The sequence below is a fragment of the Fonsecaea erecta genome (genome assembly GCF_001651985.1).
Source record: "Fonsecaea erecta strain CBS 125763 chromosome Unknown Scaff1, whole genome shotgun sequence".
NCBI lineage: Eukaryota > Fungi > Ascomycota > Eurotiomycetes > Chaetothyriales > Herpotrichiellaceae > Fonsecaea > Fonsecaea erecta.
Window position 1 is genome coordinate 1,895,178 of NW_017387244.1, and position 19,973 is coordinate 1,915,150.

The 19,973-nt window shown below is 53.5% G+C and overlaps 6 protein-coding genes across 6 annotated transcripts; 4 read left to right on the forward strand and 2 right to left on the reverse strand.

The window, feature by feature from the left end:
* Positions 1–430: 430 nt before the first annotated feature.
* AYL99_00662 (hypothetical protein) lies at positions 431–4,976 on the forward strand (the record flags this gene model as incomplete). Its single annotated transcript, XM_018832178.1, has 2 exons — positions 431–875; positions 928–4,976. The coding sequence occupies 2 exons, from the start codon at positions 431–433 to the stop codon at positions 4,974–4,976; spliced, it is 4,494 nt and encodes a 1,497-aa protein (XP_018698057.1).
* Positions 4,977–5,997: 1,021 nt separating this feature from the next.
* On the forward strand, positions 5,998–7,804 carry AYL99_00663 (hypothetical protein; the record flags this gene model as incomplete). Its single annotated transcript, XM_018832179.1, has 3 exons — positions 5,998–6,050; positions 6,136–6,891; positions 7,159–7,804. 3 exons carry the CDS (start codon positions 5,998–6,000, stop codon positions 7,802–7,804), a joined length of 1,455 nt encoding a protein of 484 aa, XP_018698058.1.
* A 1,154-nt stretch (positions 7,805–8,958) lies between these two features.
* On the reverse strand, positions 8,959–11,583 carry AYL99_00664 (hypothetical protein; the record flags this gene model as incomplete). The annotated part of the gene is made up of 1 exon (XM_018832180.1): positions 8,959–11,583. One exon carries the CDS (start codon positions 11,581–11,583, stop codon positions 8,959–8,961), a length of 2,625 nt encoding a protein of 874 aa, XP_018698059.1.
* Positions 11,584–12,535: 952 nt separating this feature from the next.
* Positions 12,536–14,647, forward strand: AYL99_00665 (hypothetical protein; the record flags this gene model as incomplete). Its single annotated transcript, XM_018832181.1, has 1 exon — positions 12,536–14,647. One exon carries the CDS (start codon positions 12,536–12,538, stop codon positions 14,645–14,647), a length of 2,112 nt encoding a protein of 703 aa, XP_018698060.1.
* Positions 14,648–15,228: 581 nt separating this feature from the next.
* AYL99_00666 (hypothetical protein) lies at positions 15,229–16,199 on the reverse strand (the record flags this gene model as incomplete). The annotated part of the gene is made up of 2 exons (XM_018832182.1): positions 15,229–16,031; positions 16,064–16,199. The coding sequence occupies 2 exons, from the start codon at positions 16,197–16,199 to the stop codon at positions 15,229–15,231; spliced, it is 939 nt and encodes a 312-aa protein (XP_018698061.1).
* Positions 16,200–18,344: 2,145 nt separating this feature from the next.
* Positions 18,345–19,183, forward strand: AYL99_00667 (hypothetical protein; the record flags this gene model as incomplete). Its single annotated transcript, XM_018832183.1, has 2 exons — positions 18,345–18,683; positions 18,785–19,183. The coding sequence occupies 2 exons, from the start codon at positions 18,345–18,347 to the stop codon at positions 19,181–19,183; spliced, it is 738 nt and encodes a 245-aa protein (XP_018698062.1).
* Between the last annotated feature and the right edge of the window lie 790 nt (positions 19,184–19,973).

Here is a 19,973-nt window from a genome sequence, read left to right on the forward strand (position 1 = left end):
ACCCCACTCCTCTCTGGGCCCTGCGAGATACCCGACATGGGTTCTCAAAACAGCGGAGGCTGGAGTCACCGTACCAACCGTTACTGGCACATTACCCGGATGCCGCTCTGCCGGTTTCCGCACTATGCACACCGTCGCAAGGACTAAGTGGAGGCTAGCGGTCGGTGGCCAGACGTTCGCCTTTTCTTCGAGATCAAATTTATTTTCCTTTTTCGTTGATCTTCTTTTCAGGCTATCATATTTGCGACTTGTCTTTACCGGTCGTATTCTCGGTCGTTGTAGGACCTTTTTTTGACATCGCACAGAGTTGGCCCTGGCAAGCTTTGGCCACCACAACCCCGGTTGATGTGGGGAAGGGCGAGAATATAGCCGAAGAAAAGAGACTCTGGGATTTACCCGAGGATTGGGAAAGGCCCAAGCTCGGAAAACCATGGTCGACGCCGTGTCCAAAGAATTGGGCCTGAACCACCCAGCACAACAACATGGTGCTAGCACGAATCAGCACCTTCAAGAAGAAGCTTATCTATACGATGAAAAGGAACATGGCCCGATAGTCGATAGAGAGGCGTTCTCGCGTGAAAAGCACCCTGAAAGGCCTCGGATATCGACTGACTCTTATGGTCTGCAGCGGACAGTCTCTGGGGTTAATGTCGAGCAGGCAGAGAAGGACTTCGCGGAGCTGAGCAGAGAGCTGAGTGCAATCAGCCGTCGAATCTCCCGCACGCACTCCAAGGCGTCCAACGCCAGGACGAGGGATGTGGAGAAGGCTATCAGCTCGTCTGATGAGAATTCAGAAGATACGTTTGACCTGGAATCCACTCTACGCGGCGCGAGGGAGGCGGATAATGCTGCAGGCATCAAACCCAAGTATATCGGTGAGTTTGGCACGAAGAGACGCTTTTATCTTCTCCTGACCGGTGTCGACAGGCGTGATATGGGACAATCTCACCGTCCGCGGTATCGGCGGCGTCAAAAACTTTGTCAAAGTATTCCCCGATGCCTTCGTCGACTTCTTCAATGTTCCGGGGACGATTATGAGCATCCTCGGAATGGGCAAAAAGGGTCGCGAGTTCAACATCCTGCAGGGTTTCCGTGGCGTTGCAAAACCGGGCGAAATGGTACTTGTTCTGGGTCGACCTGGAAGCGGGTGCACGACATTCCTCAAAGTGCTTGCCAACCAACGATATGGTTATACAGGAATTGATGGAGAGGTTCTCTACGGCCCCTTTGACGCTGCGACCTTTGGCAAGCTTTACCGCGGTGAGGCTGTCTACAACCAGGAGGATGATGTGCATCATCCCACCCTCACTGTTGGCCAGACGCTCGGGTTTGCACTTGACACTAAAACGCCAGGGAAACGACCGCAAGGCCTTAGCAAAGCCGAATTCAAGGACAGGGTTATCCGATTGTTACTCAAAATGTTCAATATCGAGCACACCATCAATACCATTGTGGGTAACCCTTTCATGCGCGGTGTTTCTGGCGGAGAAAGAAAGAGAGTCTCTATCGCTGAAATGATGGTGACTCGAGCCACCGTCTGTTGTTGGGATAACAGCACCCGTGGTCTTGATGCGTCGACTGCCCTCGATTATGCGAAATCACTTCGAATCATGACCAACATCTACAAGACTACCACTTTTGTGTCGCTATACCAAGCATCCGAGAATATATACAGCCAGTTCGACAAGGTCATGGTGATCGATCAGGGTAGACAGGTCTTTTTTGGCCCTGCGAGGGAGGCGAGGGCATATTTTGAAGGCTTGGGTTTCCTGGAAAAGCCACGTCAAACTACTCCCGACTACCTGACTGGATGTACCGACGAGTTCGAACGAGAATATAAGCCAGGCAGGTCTTCTGAAAATGCACCTTCCACACCAGACTCCTTTGTGGAGGCGTTCAACAAATCCACCTTTGCTGAAAAGCTCGAGAAAGAAATGGAAGACTATCGAGAATCCATCAAGGAGGAAAAGCAGATCTACGACGATTTCGTGGCGGCACATCGCGAAGCTAAGCGGAAACATACACCGAAAAACTCGGTATACTCGGTTCCATTCCACTTGCAGATCTGGGCCTTAATGCAACGCCAATTTCTGATCAAATGGCAAGATAAGTTTTCACTGGCGGTTTCATGGATCACCTCCCTCACCATTGCGATCGTCGTCGGTACCGTCTGGCTGAACCAACCTAAGACGTCTGCGGGAGCGTTCACTCGAGGTGGTGTCCTCTTCATTGCTTTGCTCTTCAACGCGTTTCAGGCATTTTCAGAGCTTGCATCTACTATGCTGGGGCGGCCTATCGTGAACAAGCATCGAGCGTACACTTTCCACCGACCCGGCGCTTTGTGGCTTGCACAAATCCTCGTCGACCTGGCATTTGCGTCCGTCCAGATATTCGTCTTCAGCGTCATCGTGTATTTCATGACCGGGCTTGTCCGAACTCCCGGAGCATTCTTTACGTTCGTGCTCATTATTATCACGGGCTATCTTTCGATGACATTATTCTTCCGAACAATTGGTTGTCTGTGTCCGGATTTCGACTATGCTATCAAATTTGCTGCTGTCATTATCACCTTGTTCGTCATCACCTCTGGCTATATCATCCAGTATCAAAGCCAGCAAGTGTGGTTAAGGTGGATATTTTACGTCAATGCACTTGGTCTTGGATTCGCCGCGATGATGATGAATGAATTCAAGAGACTGACGATGCGTTGTACCGATGAGTCGCTCATACCGTCAGGCCCCGGGTACACCAACATTGACCACCAAGTCTGTACCCTGCCAGGTTCTCAAGCAGGATCAATCGAAGTGTCAGGCACGGCATATGTCAAGAAGGGCTTCTCCTACGACCCGGTGGATCTCTGGCGTAACTTTGGCATCATTATAGTGTTGATTGCACTCTTTCTTTTTACCAACGTCGTGCTCGGAGAAACGATGAAGTACGGAGCGGGTGGTCGCACGGTCACTTACTTCACAAAGGAAAACAAAGAAAGGAAAGCCTTGAATGAGAAATTGCAGGAACGAAAACGAAGACGACAGACGAAACAAGACGCCGAGGACAGCTCAGAGCTCAATATCGCTTCCAAGGCAGTGTTGACGTGGGAGAATCTCACCTACGATGTTCCTACCCCTGCTGGGCAGTTGCGGCTACTGAAGGATGTCTTCGGATATGTACGTCCAGGGCAATTGACTGCGTTGATGGGCGCTAGTGGAGCTGGAAAAACCACACTACTCGATGTTCTGGCCTCTCGAAAGAATATTGGTGTGATTGGTGGAGATATCTTGGTTGACGGTCAAAAGCCCGGCATTGGATTTCAAAGAGGGACCTCGTACGCAGAACAACTCGACGTTCACGAATCTACTCAGACCGTCCGAGAAGCTCTGCGATTCAGCGCCGACCTCCGCCAACCGTACGAAGTGCCCAGAGAACAAAAGTACGCCTACGTGGAAGAAGTCCTTTGCCTGCTCGAACTCGAAAACCTCGCGGATGCTATCATCGGCAGCCCTGAAAGTGGGCTTTCGGTTGAAGAGCGCAAAAGAGTGACCATTGGTGTTGAACTTGCTGCGAAGCCTCAGTTGTTGCTCTTCCTCGACGAGCCCACCTCAGGACTCGATTCACAATCTGCATTCAATATTGTCCGCTTCCTCCGCAAGCTCTCTGCCGCTGGACAAGCAATTCTGTGCACCATTCATCAACCCAACAGCGCCTTGTTTGAGAACTTCGACCGGCTCCTCTTGCTCCAAAAGGGTGGAGAGACCGTCTACTTTGGAGACATCGGCAAAGACGCGCACGTGCTTCTGGGTTACTTCCACAAATACGGTGCTGATTGTCCTCCAGATGCCAATCCAGCAGAATGGATGTTGGATGCCATCGGAGCGGGCATTGCACCCCGCATTGGTGACAAGGACTGGGGTGATATTTGGCGGGAAAGTGACGAACTCGCCACCGTAAAGGCCGAGATCATCGACATGAAAGCACGACGTCAACGCGAAGTTGCTGGCGAATCGAAGTTGGACGAGAGAGAATACGCTTCTCCTCTGTGGCATCAAATCAAAGTCGTTTCTAAGCGGACACACCTGGCATTCTGGCGCTCACCGAACTATGGGTTTACTCGACTGTTCAATCATGTGGCCATCGCGCTGCTCTCCGGGTTGGCGTTCTTGCAGCTTGACGACAGTCGGTCAAGCTTGCAGTACCGAGTCTTCGTCATCTTCCAGGTCACCATCATCCCAGCTCTGATCTTGGCCCAGGTGGAACCCATGTACGATCTTTCCCGACTCATCTTCTACCGAGAATCTGCAGCGAAAGCGTATAGCCAATTCCCGTTCGCTTTTGCCATGGTCTGCGCCGAAATGCCCTACAGCCTTTTGTGTACAGTCGGGTTCTTCCTCCCGATATACTACTTGCCCGGATTCAGCAACGAGAGTTCGAGGGCGGGGTATCAGTTCTTCATGGTGCTGATTACCGAGCTGTTCTCCGTCACCATGGGCCAGATGATTGCCGCAATCACGCCGTCGAGCTTCATATCCAGTCTGATCAACCCATTCATCGTCATCACGTTCGCCTTGTTCTGCGGTGTCACCATTCCCAAGCCACAGATTCCCGGATTCTGGCGCGCCTGGCTGTACCAACTCGACCCCTTCACCCGCCTGGTGTCTGGGATGGTCACCACGGAACTGCACGGCTTACCCGTGGTCTGTACTTCATCGGAACTCAACCCGTTCCCTTCCCCACCGGGGCAAGACTGCGGAGAGTACATGCGCAATTTCTTCCTGCGTGGCGGGTCAGGCTACCTTACCAACAATGTCACTGACGCATGCCAGTACTGCGCATACAAGGTTGGCGACCAGTTCTACAGGCCGTTACAGCTGGACTTCAACGACCGCTGGCGCGATCTGGGGATCTTTGCCGCTTTCATCGCGAGCAACCTGATCCTGCTGTTCTTGGGGTCGAGGTATCTGAATTTCAATAGAAGATAAAGTCGCTCATGTATCTATCATGTACAGTGAAATGTTAGGGAGTGCGATAGATCAGGACAAAGGGTCAATATCTGCGGGCGACAAGAGAAAAGTACGGACTGGCTCGCCGTTGTATGTAGCCTGTAGTTATGAATAAGCCCACGACAGGATAGTACTCGTGTGGAGCGTTGATATTGAGGATAGAGAAAAAGAAGCTACCAAAAACAAAACCGGCGTGCAATTGCCCCCATTCTCCACCAAGCCTGGCACCATTTATGCCGCACAGAGATTCTTGCAAATCCCAGCTCTTTTATCCCATCCTGATATCCCCCGTACGTCCATATTTGCCCAATCGCCTGTAAGTCCCAAAGGGGTTAGCGGCTTCCTCCGCCACGTGATCGGCATGGCATTTCTCCATCTCCATCTCCACCGCCACAAACCGGTTTTTCTTTTCCTCCTCCTCCTCCTCCTCATCCACGCAATGAACATGGGCCGAAACGTAAAAGACTCCGCATCTCACTCACACTCTCCCTCCTCCCTCCCATGGTTCGGCGAGTCGGGTCCATCGCTAGCCCCAGTCCGTGCCACCAGAGGCTGCTGCTCATCGACCCGTCCACTCAGAGCCGGCATCTCAATACCACGACCCGCCTCGCACGGGCCATTCTTTGGAATTGTGGCTTGAACCTCTGACGTCGTTCATCTTGCGTTTTGGGCGAGCTTGCAACCATAAACCGCATACATGGGGAGGGGGCGGAAGGTTCACGATTGAACAAGCCAGCCAGCCAGCCCATCCAGCCATCTTTCCTTTCTCACCAGGGTTCGGGCGGTGTCCATCATGGTTTCTCCTTCAAGCTGTTAAGGTGTACCCTGGCTCTTCCTTTGTGTCGCATCTTGTTCTTCCTGGCTTGTCCCGCCGTCGCATAGTACGCTGAACCATCCCGGCAATCGTCTTCTCCTCCCGCGCTTTTTGCACTCACGCTCTCGCTCTCTTCTCCTCTCATTCTCTCGATTAATTGAGACCTCGCGAATGCCGGCTGCACTCATGGAGAACGGAAACGGCGAGCACAATGACCAGAGGGAGAAGCCTCTTCACGAGTGAGTACCCTGCGGGGAGCCGTAGGACCGCAGCCGCTTGGACTCGGGAGGCTTACAAGACGACCACTCACTCACGCTCCTGCAGGCTTCTGACCTCTCCGTTGGTCGACATTTACGTCGGCCAGGACTCGACTCGCTGGTCTTTGCACGAGGAGCTCCTGTGCTACCACTCCCCGTTCTTCTCGTCCGTCTTCCGTGGCGACAACGGCAAGAAGAAAGAGACGAAATCGCAGGACAACAAAACCTGTAGCCTCGAGGACGAGGATGACTACCCATTCGAGCTCCTCGTCGGCTGGCTATACGCCAAGTACCTGCACACCCCAAAGACGGAGAAGGACATCGGCCCGCTGCTGGACCTGTACCTGCTCTCGGAGAAGCTGCAGATCAAGCAGCTCAGCACTGACGTGGTGGAGGCGGTCCGGGAGTTCTACCACAACACCTCCACCTACCCGGGCCTGCGGCGGGTGCAGTACATCTACGCCGAGACGGACGAGGACAACGAGATGCGCGAGATGATGGTCTCGTCGGTCGCGCGCCAGCTGACCACCAGCGACAAGATCCCCGCCCACTGGGCGACTGCGCTGAAGCGTAACGGCCAGCTGGCCGTTGACATCATCCGCGCCATCCAGCAGTGGCACATTGAAGAACGCAGCATCCCCGACGTGCGCGACGGGAGCCGGATCCGAGGCCGCCTGCTCAACGGCAACGTCTTCAGTGCGGTTGAGCGCGCCGCCAAGTCGCACGAAACCGACCACACCAACGACGACAGCACGAACCTGGGGGTCGAGAGTCTGAATAGCGGGCCGAGTGATGCACCGAACGTCAAGAGCGACGCTGAAGAGTAAGTTGCGCCCGTTCGTCGTGTACCACATAATAGTTCAATTCATCCGGGCAGAAAGGAGGGAGGGGGTCCGGCACATGGGGGCTGTTTCCTGCTGCTGCTTATCTGGCTAGCGGGAAGTTTCTCCATGCCTGTCTGTCCTCCCTCCTTGTCGCGAGAGAACACCGGAAAACAGAACCGCAAAAAAGAAAAAAGTTGAAAAAGAAAAAAAATTGAAACGAGAAAGAAATAGAGAGAGCGTAAGCTGAGCACGAGAATCACGCAAAGGCCATTGCCAAATCCACTCCCTCGACCACCGGAGCCGCGAACAAGCCCGCCGGACAAACGACCCGTGGAACCTGGAGGGGAAGGGGAGGAAGGAGGACGAACAGAAGAAGGAGACGGACAGGGAGCAGCGGAGCCACAAGCCGAGAATGAAGGGGGAATCGAAGCACAAAACGATGATGCCGCCGCCGCCGCCCGTGATGAGGACGAGGACGAGGACGAGGACACTAATGAAGATAACGAACCCATATCCAAAATCCAAAACGAAAACGAAAACGAAACATCAAATCCCTCTCAATCGAGCGATAACCACCACCATCGGGACGAACAGGGCCCTGTCCCCGTCTCCCCTCGCGCGGAAGAACAGGAAGAGGAAGAAGACGAAGAAGATGAAGAAGAAACAGAAGAGAAAGCCCCAGAATCCCAACGGACAGAAGCATATTCAGTATCGACAACCAGTAGTAGCGCCAGCAGCGCCAGCAGCAGCAAGAAGATGGATCCCCTGTCCGCGTATTACAAGGCGTTGGTGATGGACGCGTGGCGGTTCTCGTCGACGGGGAACCGGGCCGAGAGCATGTTCCTGGCCTCGGCCTGGGCCGTGTATCTGGTGTATTTTTTCGGGTACGCCATGGGGAAAAATGTTTCGTGAGAGTGAGAGTTTAAACGAGAATCAATGAACGAATGAACGAACGAATGAATGAACGGGTGAATAATAACAATAATGATGAAATGAAAAGGGGAAAAAGAAAAGAAGAAAGAAGGCCCATGCTACTAACTTGCCTTCTGTCCACGACTGGTGTAACGGACCAGCAGGTACAGTGCTTCTAGTGAATTGGGACGTTGCCGCTGGTCTGTTCTTCTCGTTTACCTTGTAGAGGTTAAGTCGTTGTCGGATGGCATGGGAGCCTGCACGCTGCACGCAGAATGTTCACCCGACGATGGGAGAGACGATAAGCAGCTAGGATACAAAGATAAACTGTATTGGGTTGACACCATCTTTCGAGGCTGGAGAAGTATCGATCGACATCATGCTAGTTAGCCACGATGAATGGCTCGTCCCTCAGTCAAACACATCCAAGCACTACCCCGTCACCCCCGATTAGGTGTACGGGTGTAACTACCCGGGAAGAACAACATGGATATCATAAACGAAATCCAAGGCCTGTTTCCCCGGTCAACGCTTTCAGACTCTGCTTTTCCGCGCTGCCTTCTCTGCGCAATGCGCAATCGAAGCCCCCCTCAGTCCCCAGGGCCTCCAACAGTCGATTTCCAATCGCTCCAGAAAGTCCCTCGCCTCGTCCATCCCAATGGCATGACCATGACTGATACAGGCGCATTTCCGACCGTGGCTTTCGTCTGAGCATCATAACCGATGTGGATCTGCGTAATATCTGCAGATCAATCAGTTGCTCCGAAGAAGGTTCGAGGTCTCGACAGAGACAAGGGTAAATAGGTGATATGAAAGACAGTCTGCACTCGATTCGATTAACTAGGGGCCACTTTTATTCTCGTTGGTTCTGTCCACCACCATGCATGGAATATCGCTGTCGACATTAGTGGCTTGCGAACTTTTTCCCGCTTTTGAATTTTGTGTCTTCCTCCTCCTATCGACGAATGCTCGCTTTTATCTACAAAACAAGGCGCTGTAATGATTTCAAGAATGATCGCGAAATATGACGAGTCTTCTCGTCTTCGTCTAGAAGACATGATACATTGTGGTCTGTGGTCCGTGGCCCGTGCAGTTGACAAAAGGAAGAAGGCCAACAGGACATCATGCACTTCATGCATAAGTGACTGCGAAATTTAATTGGAGATCCGTTGGTAAAACAGGAGATAGGCAACTTTGTTGTCTTTGACGGCGTACTTGGGGTTTGGCGTCTGTTTCCCGGATGAATCTTTCGGTGTGGAAATGCCATTGACCACGGCGCTCATCGTTGATTTCGATCTCGAATGCCCGTTGACCTGGTTCCATGTTTTATCGGAGGCGTCATCTTCATCAGCTCCTTGATCAAATTGTTCGAAGCGGTTGCCGCTGGCGGTGTGGCGTTCCAGAGCCGCAGCAAGGACCTTCGGATCTTCTTCGCTGCCGCCCTCCGCCACTTCTTCAGCCCTGATGCGACGAAGTATTGTGTCGTCCATACGAATCCATTCACGACCATCTTGGCGGCGGATATCAACCGTGTAGTGGCCGCCGTTAGCGTTCTTGCCATGGTGGTAGATAACACCGGTAAGACGGTATTTAGGGAGGCCGCCGTGAGCCGTGTACTTGTTCCGCACCTGCAGAGGGAATACTTCCTTGGGGATTTCCAGTTCCAGAGGGTAGCCGACTCGTTTCCAAATCTTCTCCGCACGTTTCGTGGTGCTATCATAATGGAATCGTTTGAGGTGGAGGATCAGGACCGGTGGTAGAGTTTCAATGAAAACTTGCTTTGTCGCAGTGGCTTTTACTCCTCTCGGAGTGTAAAAATCACCTTGCATGCTTTCCGGTCTCGTGAGTCCTTTCAAAGCGTCGATAATGTTGTTTACTTGAGGAGAGCCGATATCAAGCTGTAACGGGGAGTACGGTTCCAAGGTGACAGACAACTTGTTCCCGGAGACCTTCAACTCGGATCGAAGTTTCCCACCAAAGATGTTGGTTACAGGAGACTCTGCCGCAATCATTCCTGAAGATCGGGTGACGGCAGGCTTCTGCTTGTGGCCCACCTCCATCCAGCCATTCTCACCATCAGCGTGCTCGGAAGCATTGGAAACGCTGCCAACAGGCGTCGTTCGGCCGGAACTTGAAGCTGTTGTAGATCGCATGGCGCGAGCACATTCTTCATGAAGCTCTTCCAGCAAGAAGCCAAGGAATTCTTGAGCATCCTGTTGATGGCCCCTCCTCATTTCTCGAAAGCGTGGCAGGTCTTTAATTGCAGCATAAACGTACTCTGGAATGAAAGAGTCGCCATAGTTCTCATAATCATCTGGCTTCAAGCGCAGGCGGAGCTGATCCACGGAGCTCGCAGAGCAGATGATGGGGTATTCTCGTACAAACATGATAATTGCATCGACGAGAGGGGTGTCGCTCTTGAATGTGTGTGGGGCTCTGTCAGCCAGCTTTGCTATAAAATCATAGAACGGCAAGCAGAAAACAAGTACTTGCAACACAGAGTTCATGTAGCACATGTTACCTGTATTAACAAGTCCACGCGGCTTGAGGAAAGAAATCTTAGTTGGTGCCTCGGCGATCGAGTTCATGTCGTTCAGCACATCAGACAGGGTCTCACTCTTTGCGGTTCCCGAGATGGTCGAGGCCGCCTTGGAAGGTAAGGCCGTGGACAGGCCACTGTGCACATCATTTGACTTGAAAAGATTGGCCCATGATTTTGGCGCAGCTGGAGGCGAAACGGTAGGCGCGGCAGCTTCAGAAATGGACTTCGTCTCCGAAGCCTCTGATAAGGTGATTTCGGGCTCCTTAGTCTCTACAGAGGGTTGTGCTGATTCGGATGACTTTGACTGTGTTGAGACGATTGAATCACGGTGGCTTGCGCGCGCTGCGGAAGGGCTAGATGGCAGGACTGGGACGGCTGGTAGGACGGGACTAACGGGCCTGGCTTTTGGTTGAGTCGGGGTTTGCTGGGATTTTGGCAAGGGCGCATGAACGGCAGAAGAGGGGGTTGTTGGTTGGGTGGAAGCGACTTCCGATGGAGCATCCGATGGCAAGGGCGTCGATGCTTGTGTCACAGGTTGTTCTGCAGATGTATCTGCGGTCTCATCCTCCGCTTGTGTCTCAACCTCCAATTGCTCCTGTCCTGGTTCTTCTTTGGTAGTGGCCGCTGGAGCAGTCGGCTCTTCGGGGGAAGGTTCTACCAAAGGATAGACCTTCGGTTCCGCGGCAAGGGAACGAGGAATCCGCCGTCTCTGCCGAGGAGCTCGTGGTGGGAAGGCCTCGCCTTCGACAGACAGCCAAGGGACTGGAGGGTAAAAGGGTTCGCTGAGGGTATCAGCGGACGGGCTTTGAACCCGCTGGGGGGCGGGAGATATCGCCGGTGAAATGTTATCCTTTCTTGTATTCACGGTGCTCGAGGTGCTCAGCGGAGGAGAAGGCGGCGTTTGAACCGGGTTTGAGGTAATAGAAGGGGCGGTCGACGTTGGTTGCGGCGGTACGGGCGCTGGGCCTGGAAGGTGTCGAGGTGTAGGCTGCACGTGCGGCTGGGAGGAGACAACCAGAGGCCCGTGATGAGGAGGGGGGGCCGCAGGGGGATACTGCGGCGGCGGTACAGGGAGCTGAGCATAATATGGCGGCCTCCCATGCATAGGATGCATGTGGGGTTGTTGATATCCATACCAGTTCGGTGGATAGTGCTGGGGGTATTGTGGCATCATGGGGGCCATGTGCTGTTGGTAAAAGGGCTGATATTGCGGATGAGGCCTCATGGGAGGCGGCATGTTCGCGTACGGAACATCATGGCGCCTCTGAGGAGGCTGCATGGGCATGGGATGTTGCCCATAATGGTGGTGGTTTTGTTGCATCGTGCCGATAAAGTCGCGTTCAGCACCTTCTGCGCCAGGACATGATGTCAAACAGTGGGACGAAGCGCGTCTCTCTTCTCTCTGATCTGTGGTCTCCTAAACCGACGATCCCTGCTGCTCCATGATTCAGAGAGGGCGCGGTGAGGACAGGCAGTTAGAGTTGGCGGTGATGCGATGTTGCTGCCGCGACGGCTTCTGCGCCCAGGGGAAGACGAAGGAAGGTGAGGGAACGCACGGTTCGGTCAAAGTCGACCAAGGCGGCTGCTCCCAGGCACACGAGTTGAGACGTCTGGCGCGGGCTCACCGGCAGACAAGGAGCGCGAGCAGAGAGGAGAGGATGATGATTGCCCTTGAGATGATCAAGCAAATTATGGGAGAAGAGGTCCAAGTTGGAATCTTTCTGTGATGCGCAGTTACTGGCAGCCAACTTCGGCGGATTTCGCAGTCTGGCGGTGGGCGCTAACCACGAACCACTGCCAGGCCGGCTAATCGCCCCCTTCTCCAACTCTCGACTGGCACCTATGGGCCACTGGGCAATTAGGTAAGCCTGCTCGGCTAGTGGGCTCATTTCCGGCGAGATTGTCGCCGGGAGTCACCAGTGGTGCCAGTGGTGCCAGTGGTGCTACAGTCATGCTCGTGATGATGTCCCCCGCTATGACTTGCCATCACCATCGCCATCGTCGAGTTGTTCCAACCTCATTCAACTACCTCCACCCCTTCACCGGGGTGATTGTAGTCTATCCCAAAGACATCCATTTGTCGGATCTGCTGACTTCTGTTGTCTCTCAATCGTTCATCTTCTTTCCTTGTCGAGGACTCTTGTCTGCTTCGCTGCCGGGCTTGAGGAGACAGTACTTCAGCAGCAGCGATGTCATCCAGCGCCACCTCCCTTCAGCCCACAAGCAAACTTCCTCCGTCGTCAAATTCGTCCAACTTCTCACTCGCTCCCCCCGATACTTCCTTCTCCAAGCGTTCGAACAGCTCAGGGAGTGCTGGTGCAGCTGGTGCAACGCGTCAGACTCCGCAGGCGCGCGGGAACCAGCCGTTAAAGAAACAGCACAAGCAACAGAGAAAGCCGCGCCTCGTGGATGAGGATGTCCTGCATGAGACTCACGCCATGAGGTCCATCAACTCGCGCAAGGGTCAAACCTCCATCACCCACCTGATGAACTTTTCCCTGCCACCCCGCCCTCAGCACCACTATCAGCATCATTTCAATCATCGACACCCAAGACGCAATCCGACCTGGGGGCTTGGCTCTGGCTATCATGCTATTGACAAAGCCCGCTATGTTCATGCGAACTATCGTTTCGTCGTCCGCCCTGACCGAGAATACCATGCTCAGACCGTTGACGCAGATATCCACGTCAGCTGGGACGCCGTCTTGCAAGTGCTGGCTTCAGCCGAAACTCAGGATGCTAGCTGTCCCATCTGCCTGTCTACTCCAGTCGCTCCACGCATGGCCAAGTGCGGCCACATCTTCTGTCTCCCATGCCTGATCCGCTACATGCATTCGACCGACGAATCGAACCCTGTTCCCGAAAGGCGGCCAAGGTGGAAAAAATGCCCCATTTGTGAGGACAGTATCTACATATCTGATGCAAGACCGGTCAGATGGATTCAGGGCAACGACATCAGCATGCTCAGAGAAGGTGGTGACATACTGCTGAGGCTGCTAAAGCGTGAGCCCGGTACAACGCTAGCCCTGCCCCGAGATACTGCTGAGAGCAACAACCGCTCCGATGACATTCCCTGGTTTCATGTGGCTGGGATGATGGAGTACGCTCGCTTCATGAAAGGTGGTGAGCAGTATATGAATGCCCAGTATGAGCAGGAGATCGCGGATCTTGAGACTCAAGAAAAAGAGGACGAGCTGATGTTTGGTGATGATAACACGTGGACCCGGAAAGCCGTCCTGGCTATTGAAGATGCGAAACAGAAGTTGTCCGGCTTAGGCAATCCTCCTGTGCTAGCGACGAACGCTTCTACAAACCCACCAGAGATCCCGGAATCCTGGGACTCGGCCGAACCAGAGGCTTTTAATTTGACTTCAGCTGTCAAGTCAATAACCCTTGATCAAGGCAACACTACGACGAAACCTGCACCCGCTCCCTCGAGACATGCTCACGGACCTCATCGACCATCGTCGCACCCGTTCTATTTCTACCATGCATTACCAAACTTCTTTCTTTCTCCCTTAGACATTCGGATTCTAAAGGCTGCTTTTGGCGACTTTTCCGCATTTCCATCGACCATCCTTCCACGGGTAGAGCACATATCTACAGGCCATATCATAGATGATGACCTGCGCAAACGGGCGAAGTACATGGCTCATTTACCATATGGCTGCGAGGTCACATTCTTGGAATGTGACTGGACAGACGTCATCAGCCCAGCCATTCTAGAGCAGTTTCAGGATGACATTAACAGGCGACGAAAGCGGAACCTGGAAAAAGAAGCAAGAGAGGAAAGAGATAGAATCAGGGCCGAGAAGGAAGAGGACGACAAGAGGTGGGCAGCGGCTCGACGGCCGCGAAGGCCAAGCTCTGTGCCCAAGAGTTTTACTGAATCAGATTTCCAACCGCTGGGCGACCAGCCGGCTCATACGAGTTCTTCGCCGGGTGAATCTGGTCTCGCCACGACACCGCCATGGGGCAACGCCCGGGCACACTCTGCGTTTGCGACATTGGCCACGCCAGGCACCAGCCCTGACGCACCTCGAACAGTTTGGGGTACGGCGGCAGTCGCCCCAGCCTCCCCAGCGTTGCTCGCTGCGCCTGAACCTGTCAGCGCACAAGTTGACGACGGCTGGTTACAGGGATGGGAGCAAGATTTACTCGACGAGGGAGATGCAGTGGCCATGGTCGAGGCTTCTTTGACCAATGGAAGCTCACGCTCCGGTGGTGGAGGTCCTTCGGCGAAGAAAGGAAAGAAGAAGAAGATCACGCTAATGTCGACGGGTAATCGACGTGGCGCTTAGCAATAGCTTGGGATTTGAGATAAAACCATTCCATGTGTTCAGAATCGAGATGTGTCCATGAAACCAATGAAACGGAAGAGAAGGGAGTGCTAAGGGAGTGCCAGGCATCCTGTGTGGTTGTAGATAGCAGCGACCAGTCTCGAATCTAGCCACGCAGGATATTTGGGCCGTTGAGCAGGTATCAGACTACACGGATTCGAGCTGATAAGACAGCATTCGTCTTCCTCGATAGTATAGAGAGACTGGTGGTCAAGAAGAAGTGTCTATATGGTTGCGAACTCTCTTACGGTCCTATAGTCGTTGCGAGAAGAAATTCGTGCCATGCACCAATTCCAATTCCAGTTCCATTCTGTCGAAAAGATTGATTCCCATTCTGGCATCACTACATTTACTTCTTTCCGTCGTTACATTCTTGTCCTTACACTTCTTTGGTCCATAGGCTGCTATGGCTCTCTCGGATTCCGCCTGTCCGTACGTCGATTTAATGACGCATCATCATCATGCCACCCATGAAGGGGACTGACTTGATTTGTGTGGTTTTCCCTCGAACATAGGAACCGTCTATGCCGTCCAGAGGGAAACTAGACATCGATAGCGTCCACGACGACGCCCTTGACCCAGTCGTATCCCATCACCCGAGCGACCTCTTGCGCCGTCTCGTGGCTCACGAGGGCACTCACGAGATACAAGCTCGCGTCGATGCCGCTCACAGTGCCGCCGCTGGTGATGACGCGCATGCCACCAAGCTTCATGCTCTGGCGGCGCACCAGGTTCTCGTGTTTCAGGTTGCTCTCCCGGCGGGCCAGGGAGCCCTTGCGGGCGGTGCTGCCCTTGCGGTTCTTCTTGAACACGTAGGGGTTTTCGTCCAGGTTCTCGCCCAGGTCGAAGCGGGCGTTGTTGACCACGTAGCGCTCTTCCATGACGTCGGTGCGTTCGCCCATGTCGCGCGCCGCGGCGTCCTGGCACTCTTTCTCCAGCTTGATGTAGAAGTCCGGGTGTGTGGTGGCGGCCAGGCCCTGCAGGAGTCCCTGGCTCGCCAGGAAGAGTGCCGCCGTGTCCACGGCCAGCACGGTCCGCTCCCGCCCCGGATCGGAGGTTTGGGCGTCGGCGAAGGCCTTTATGATCGAGGTGGGCTCAGCCTTGTCCTTGAGCACCTGCATGCATTTGTCCTTGCCGCCAGGCACGACGAGCACGTCGAATTCCTTGAGGCGTTTGTGCGCTTCCTTGAACGAGACGTGTGCGGTCAAGGTGACACCTTGGGCGGTCAGGACGTGTTCCTGCGCGGCGGCGAAGGTGACATCGAAGGCTTTGCTTTCTGAGGTGTTGCTCGCCATGTCAGTGGGGTCTTCATCTTGTAGAGAAAAGGCGGTCGTGTGACGGCGGGCTGAGGGTCAAGGAAGTGAGTCTGTCTCTTACCTGGGTCATTGGGGTTATATTGGGCGTGGGTGAGAACTTCGAGCGGGCCGGCAAAGTCAAGGAGGTCCATTCCATCGTGCATGGTGATGAGGACCTGGATGGGCTCGTTGGTCTCGGTGTCCTGAATCGCACTCATCTTGCCGGCTGTGAATGGGTATGTGTGTGGGAGAGCAAGTAGAATAGAGAGCTGTGCCTAGAACAGATGGAGAGTGTTATGCAGGGATTGCTTGTTTGAGTGACGGAAGAATTTTGAAGGGTCTTGGTGGATGGTGTGTGATGTTGGGCTGGACTGCGGTGACTGATTGAGGGAAGGGCGAACGAAGGAGGACGAAAGGGTTCGACAAGGTGGCCTTCCCGGAGCAGGTGGCGCGATGGTTCGTTTCTGCGGAGACCCCACGAAATTCATGAGCGTAAGTGGCTAAAAAACGTGGGGTATTGGGAAGGAACTAAAGGAGGGGCTGGTGGGCACCACGACGCCACCGCCTGACGCCTCCAGTCTCTACACATTATCTTCGACGGATAGCTTGGGTCTCCCAGACAAAAAAAGACGGGCGTGTAAAGCAGCGCTTAAAGGCGTGATACGACTCGCTTGGTATCTGCTGCACAGGCATATTGAGGCACACTGAAATACCGGTAGTCCTGCAATGTGAATCACAAACTTGACGTGTGTTGGAGTTTTGTTTCTCAGCACAGAGAGGCGCCACGGAGCCGGAAAGGACATTGCCAAACGGAATGAAACAAGAAAAGGTACATTCTGCAAAGTTGCAAGCAGAGGACACGGAAGGTCAGTGAGAAATAAAGACGATGGCCCTCCGCATGGCTCAACTCAGTGGGAAGAACCAAAAGCTCAAGCGGAAGAACAAAACAGTGGAAATTTACATGGCCCAAGTTCAGAAAAGAACGGCTTGCTTGAGGGACAGAATACAACTATGAAGGCCGATGGGGCTCAACTCATGGTAGCAAATAAGGAGCTGTTGAAACAACGGAAGGAAGCGTCAGCTCTAAGAGAAGAACTAAGGCAGCGGCATTCGACAAGATTCAGCTTGAGCAACATCATCGAAAGTTAGAGCAATGTGCGGACGGGCTGGAGCTCCTCGTACCCTTGAGAGAAATCAGCTCAGTCAAGCCAGAGAGAGAAGATCTGGGGGCCAGCAGATGGTCATGTTTGTCGCCCAGCTGACAATGGCAATTGTCCATATAAGGTACATCACTCCTCTTCACGTGGTTATGGGGCCAAATACTGAACCGATCTTCAGGACATGAATCGAGCTCGTGCAGTGTTCTTGAGGGTCTCCGTCAGAATCGGAGGTGGCTGCTTCCCCTGTCTGGGGTCTCAGGGCGGAAGTCCAACCGAGCAGGCATCGACTACGTGAGCAGTAGATGGCTAGAAGTTGGTTGTCGTATACTTATCAAGTTCCAGGAAGGACAGCAAGACGCCAGGATGCATCTGTTGGTCTGCAAAATGTCATTGCCCGCGGAGGTGCTTGAACCCAAGGGAGCATCAAGTTCAAGCTCATTTTTATTTGATATATATACCATTCCTTAGTCAGCCGCGGGTCCTTGTCCAATATTAGTGGGTTGAAGGCTGTGCGCTGCTTGTCATCCGCCATAATCTTATTGATGGAAACGTTGGGGGGTTTGACCGCTTGAGGTTTCTCCAGCCTTGTTGGTGACTTGCTCCTATCTGTTACAGATCAAGCACGCTTACAGCCGACCAGAACCGAGACCAAGACACAGTCGCTCGCTCACTCTTGGACGTTCTAGATGTCGCCTATTCGAGAGGAAGTGAAGAGAACCCCATCAGAACGTTGGACTAAGGTTTGCAACGGCGCACCTGACGGGAATTTCCCTTTCCTTAGGTCCCATCGGATGATTCGGGAGCTTGTCAGCCACACGCTGCTTTTGATTTGAGTGTAATGCACAATGGCGACCATTTTACCTTCCTCTCCATGCAATGTTTCACTTTCCGCCGTTGGCGTTTAGTATTTACGATGTAGGACCGCACGGAGCGAGCTGACCAAGAAGCTATGGGAGGTTTGAGGCGATATAAAAAGAACTTCCTTCATACTCCTTCGAGGTGAGAGTGACCTTTTTACTTCCCACCTCGATCGCTCTTGAAATCACACCACTCCGGCTAGGGGTATAGGATAAACTTTCAACCTCGCCTATATACCCACTCTTAGGAACCCTTGCCTTCGACTTCCGGCTTCCATAGATCACCTCTGTAGCCTCGCTGAATAGGCTTTGCAGTCGTCGACCACAGGCCAACCAATCGCAAGCCATGTCGAACAACAACAAACTCATCGTTGTCCTGGGCAGCGGACCCGGCATAGGATCTTCCACAGGAGCACTTTTCGCGTCCAAAGGTTTCAACGTCGCACTACTCTCGCGGAATGTTGAGCGCCTGGATCAAGATGTTGCTAGAGTGCAAGCGGCAAACCCTCGTGTCAAGGTCCAGGCGTACCCCGTCGACGTGGGGGACCACAACGCACTGGCATTGGCGTTGGGGAAAGTCGTCACGGATCTCGGGCTCCCGGAAGTGGTGTATTTCAACGCAGCAAGAGTAGCGCCATCAAGGATCGGCGGCACCAGTCCGGATTTCTTGTTGGAGGATTTCAAGGTAAGAAACATGACACTCATGCATGATGTTGATGGGCGTCGGCCTGAGCGAGGGTTTCTGGAGCTTTTCCAGGGGCTTGGCTAACTGTTTCCGGCGCACAGAGCATGAACCTTGGTCTTTTCGTAGCAGCATCGTGGGCGTTGCCACATCTGACTGCCGCGGCCGAGCAACCAGGCACCCACCCATCGTTCCTGTTCACCAACAGCGGTCTGTGGGACCGTCCGCTGGCAGACTTCACTTCGCTCTCGATGCAGAAGGCAGCACAGTACAATCTCATGCTGAGCCTGAAGCAGACGGTGGAGGCCAAGGGTGTCCACGTCGGAGGTGTCAACATCGGCGGGCTGGTCCGGGAGGAAGATCCCGTCACCAACGCAAACAACGTCGCGCGAGCCCTGTTCGACATGTCCCAGCAGGACAGGCCCAACTGGCAGTGGGAAGTCAAGGTGGGCGACTGGGCTGAGTTCCTGAAGCAGATGGCGGCTGCTCAAGAGGCTGCATGACCGTTGTGCAGAATCTTTGCTGATGTACCCGGGACAACCTGTCCTCGGGTCTTATCAAAGCGTGTATAATCCGGATCCGGCTTTATATAACCGGAACAGGTTTAGCTCCGGATACTACCCTTGAATGCTTAAATCTAAAACGCGTTCCCTTTCAATATTTTTTTGGTCGTGTATGGTGACTTAGACAGAGAGACAGGTTTCAGTACTACGTACATCATGACTCCATGCCCTCGCTTATGTTGAGCATAGCCCACGTGGCCCCTCGAACTCCCGCCCACACCACTGCTTCACAAACTTTGCTTATGTCTGGTTGGTATTGTTGTTGCAATGATTAACTACGGGAAAGCGAGCTGTATCTCATCATCGACACCGAAATAGTAACGTCTGAGGAAATGTGTGGGTGAACCATACATCTATGCCATGTCCCAGGTCGCAGCTGTTGATTGATGCAGAAGACCACCCAACCCGGGAACAGAAAATCCTTCCTCCTTCCGACCTCGCCCACCCCAAGATCGTCGGCCCGCAACCCTTCGCCAGGACATCCGCGCGAACCAATGTCCATGCCACAGTAGCGAGCAATAACAATTCCCAAGCGGCCCCGTCGATCGACCAAATGACCATTGCCTGGGCCGTTTTCAGGAAAGGCCGAGGGGATTGTACATTGACGACCTTCCATCCGCCGGGTACCCTCCACCTTGATTATTTGGCAGCGGAGCCACTGGATTTTGCGGAACGTTGCCATAAGCTTGTGGCTGACCTTGGATACCCCACGTGGGGTTTTGCTGACCAC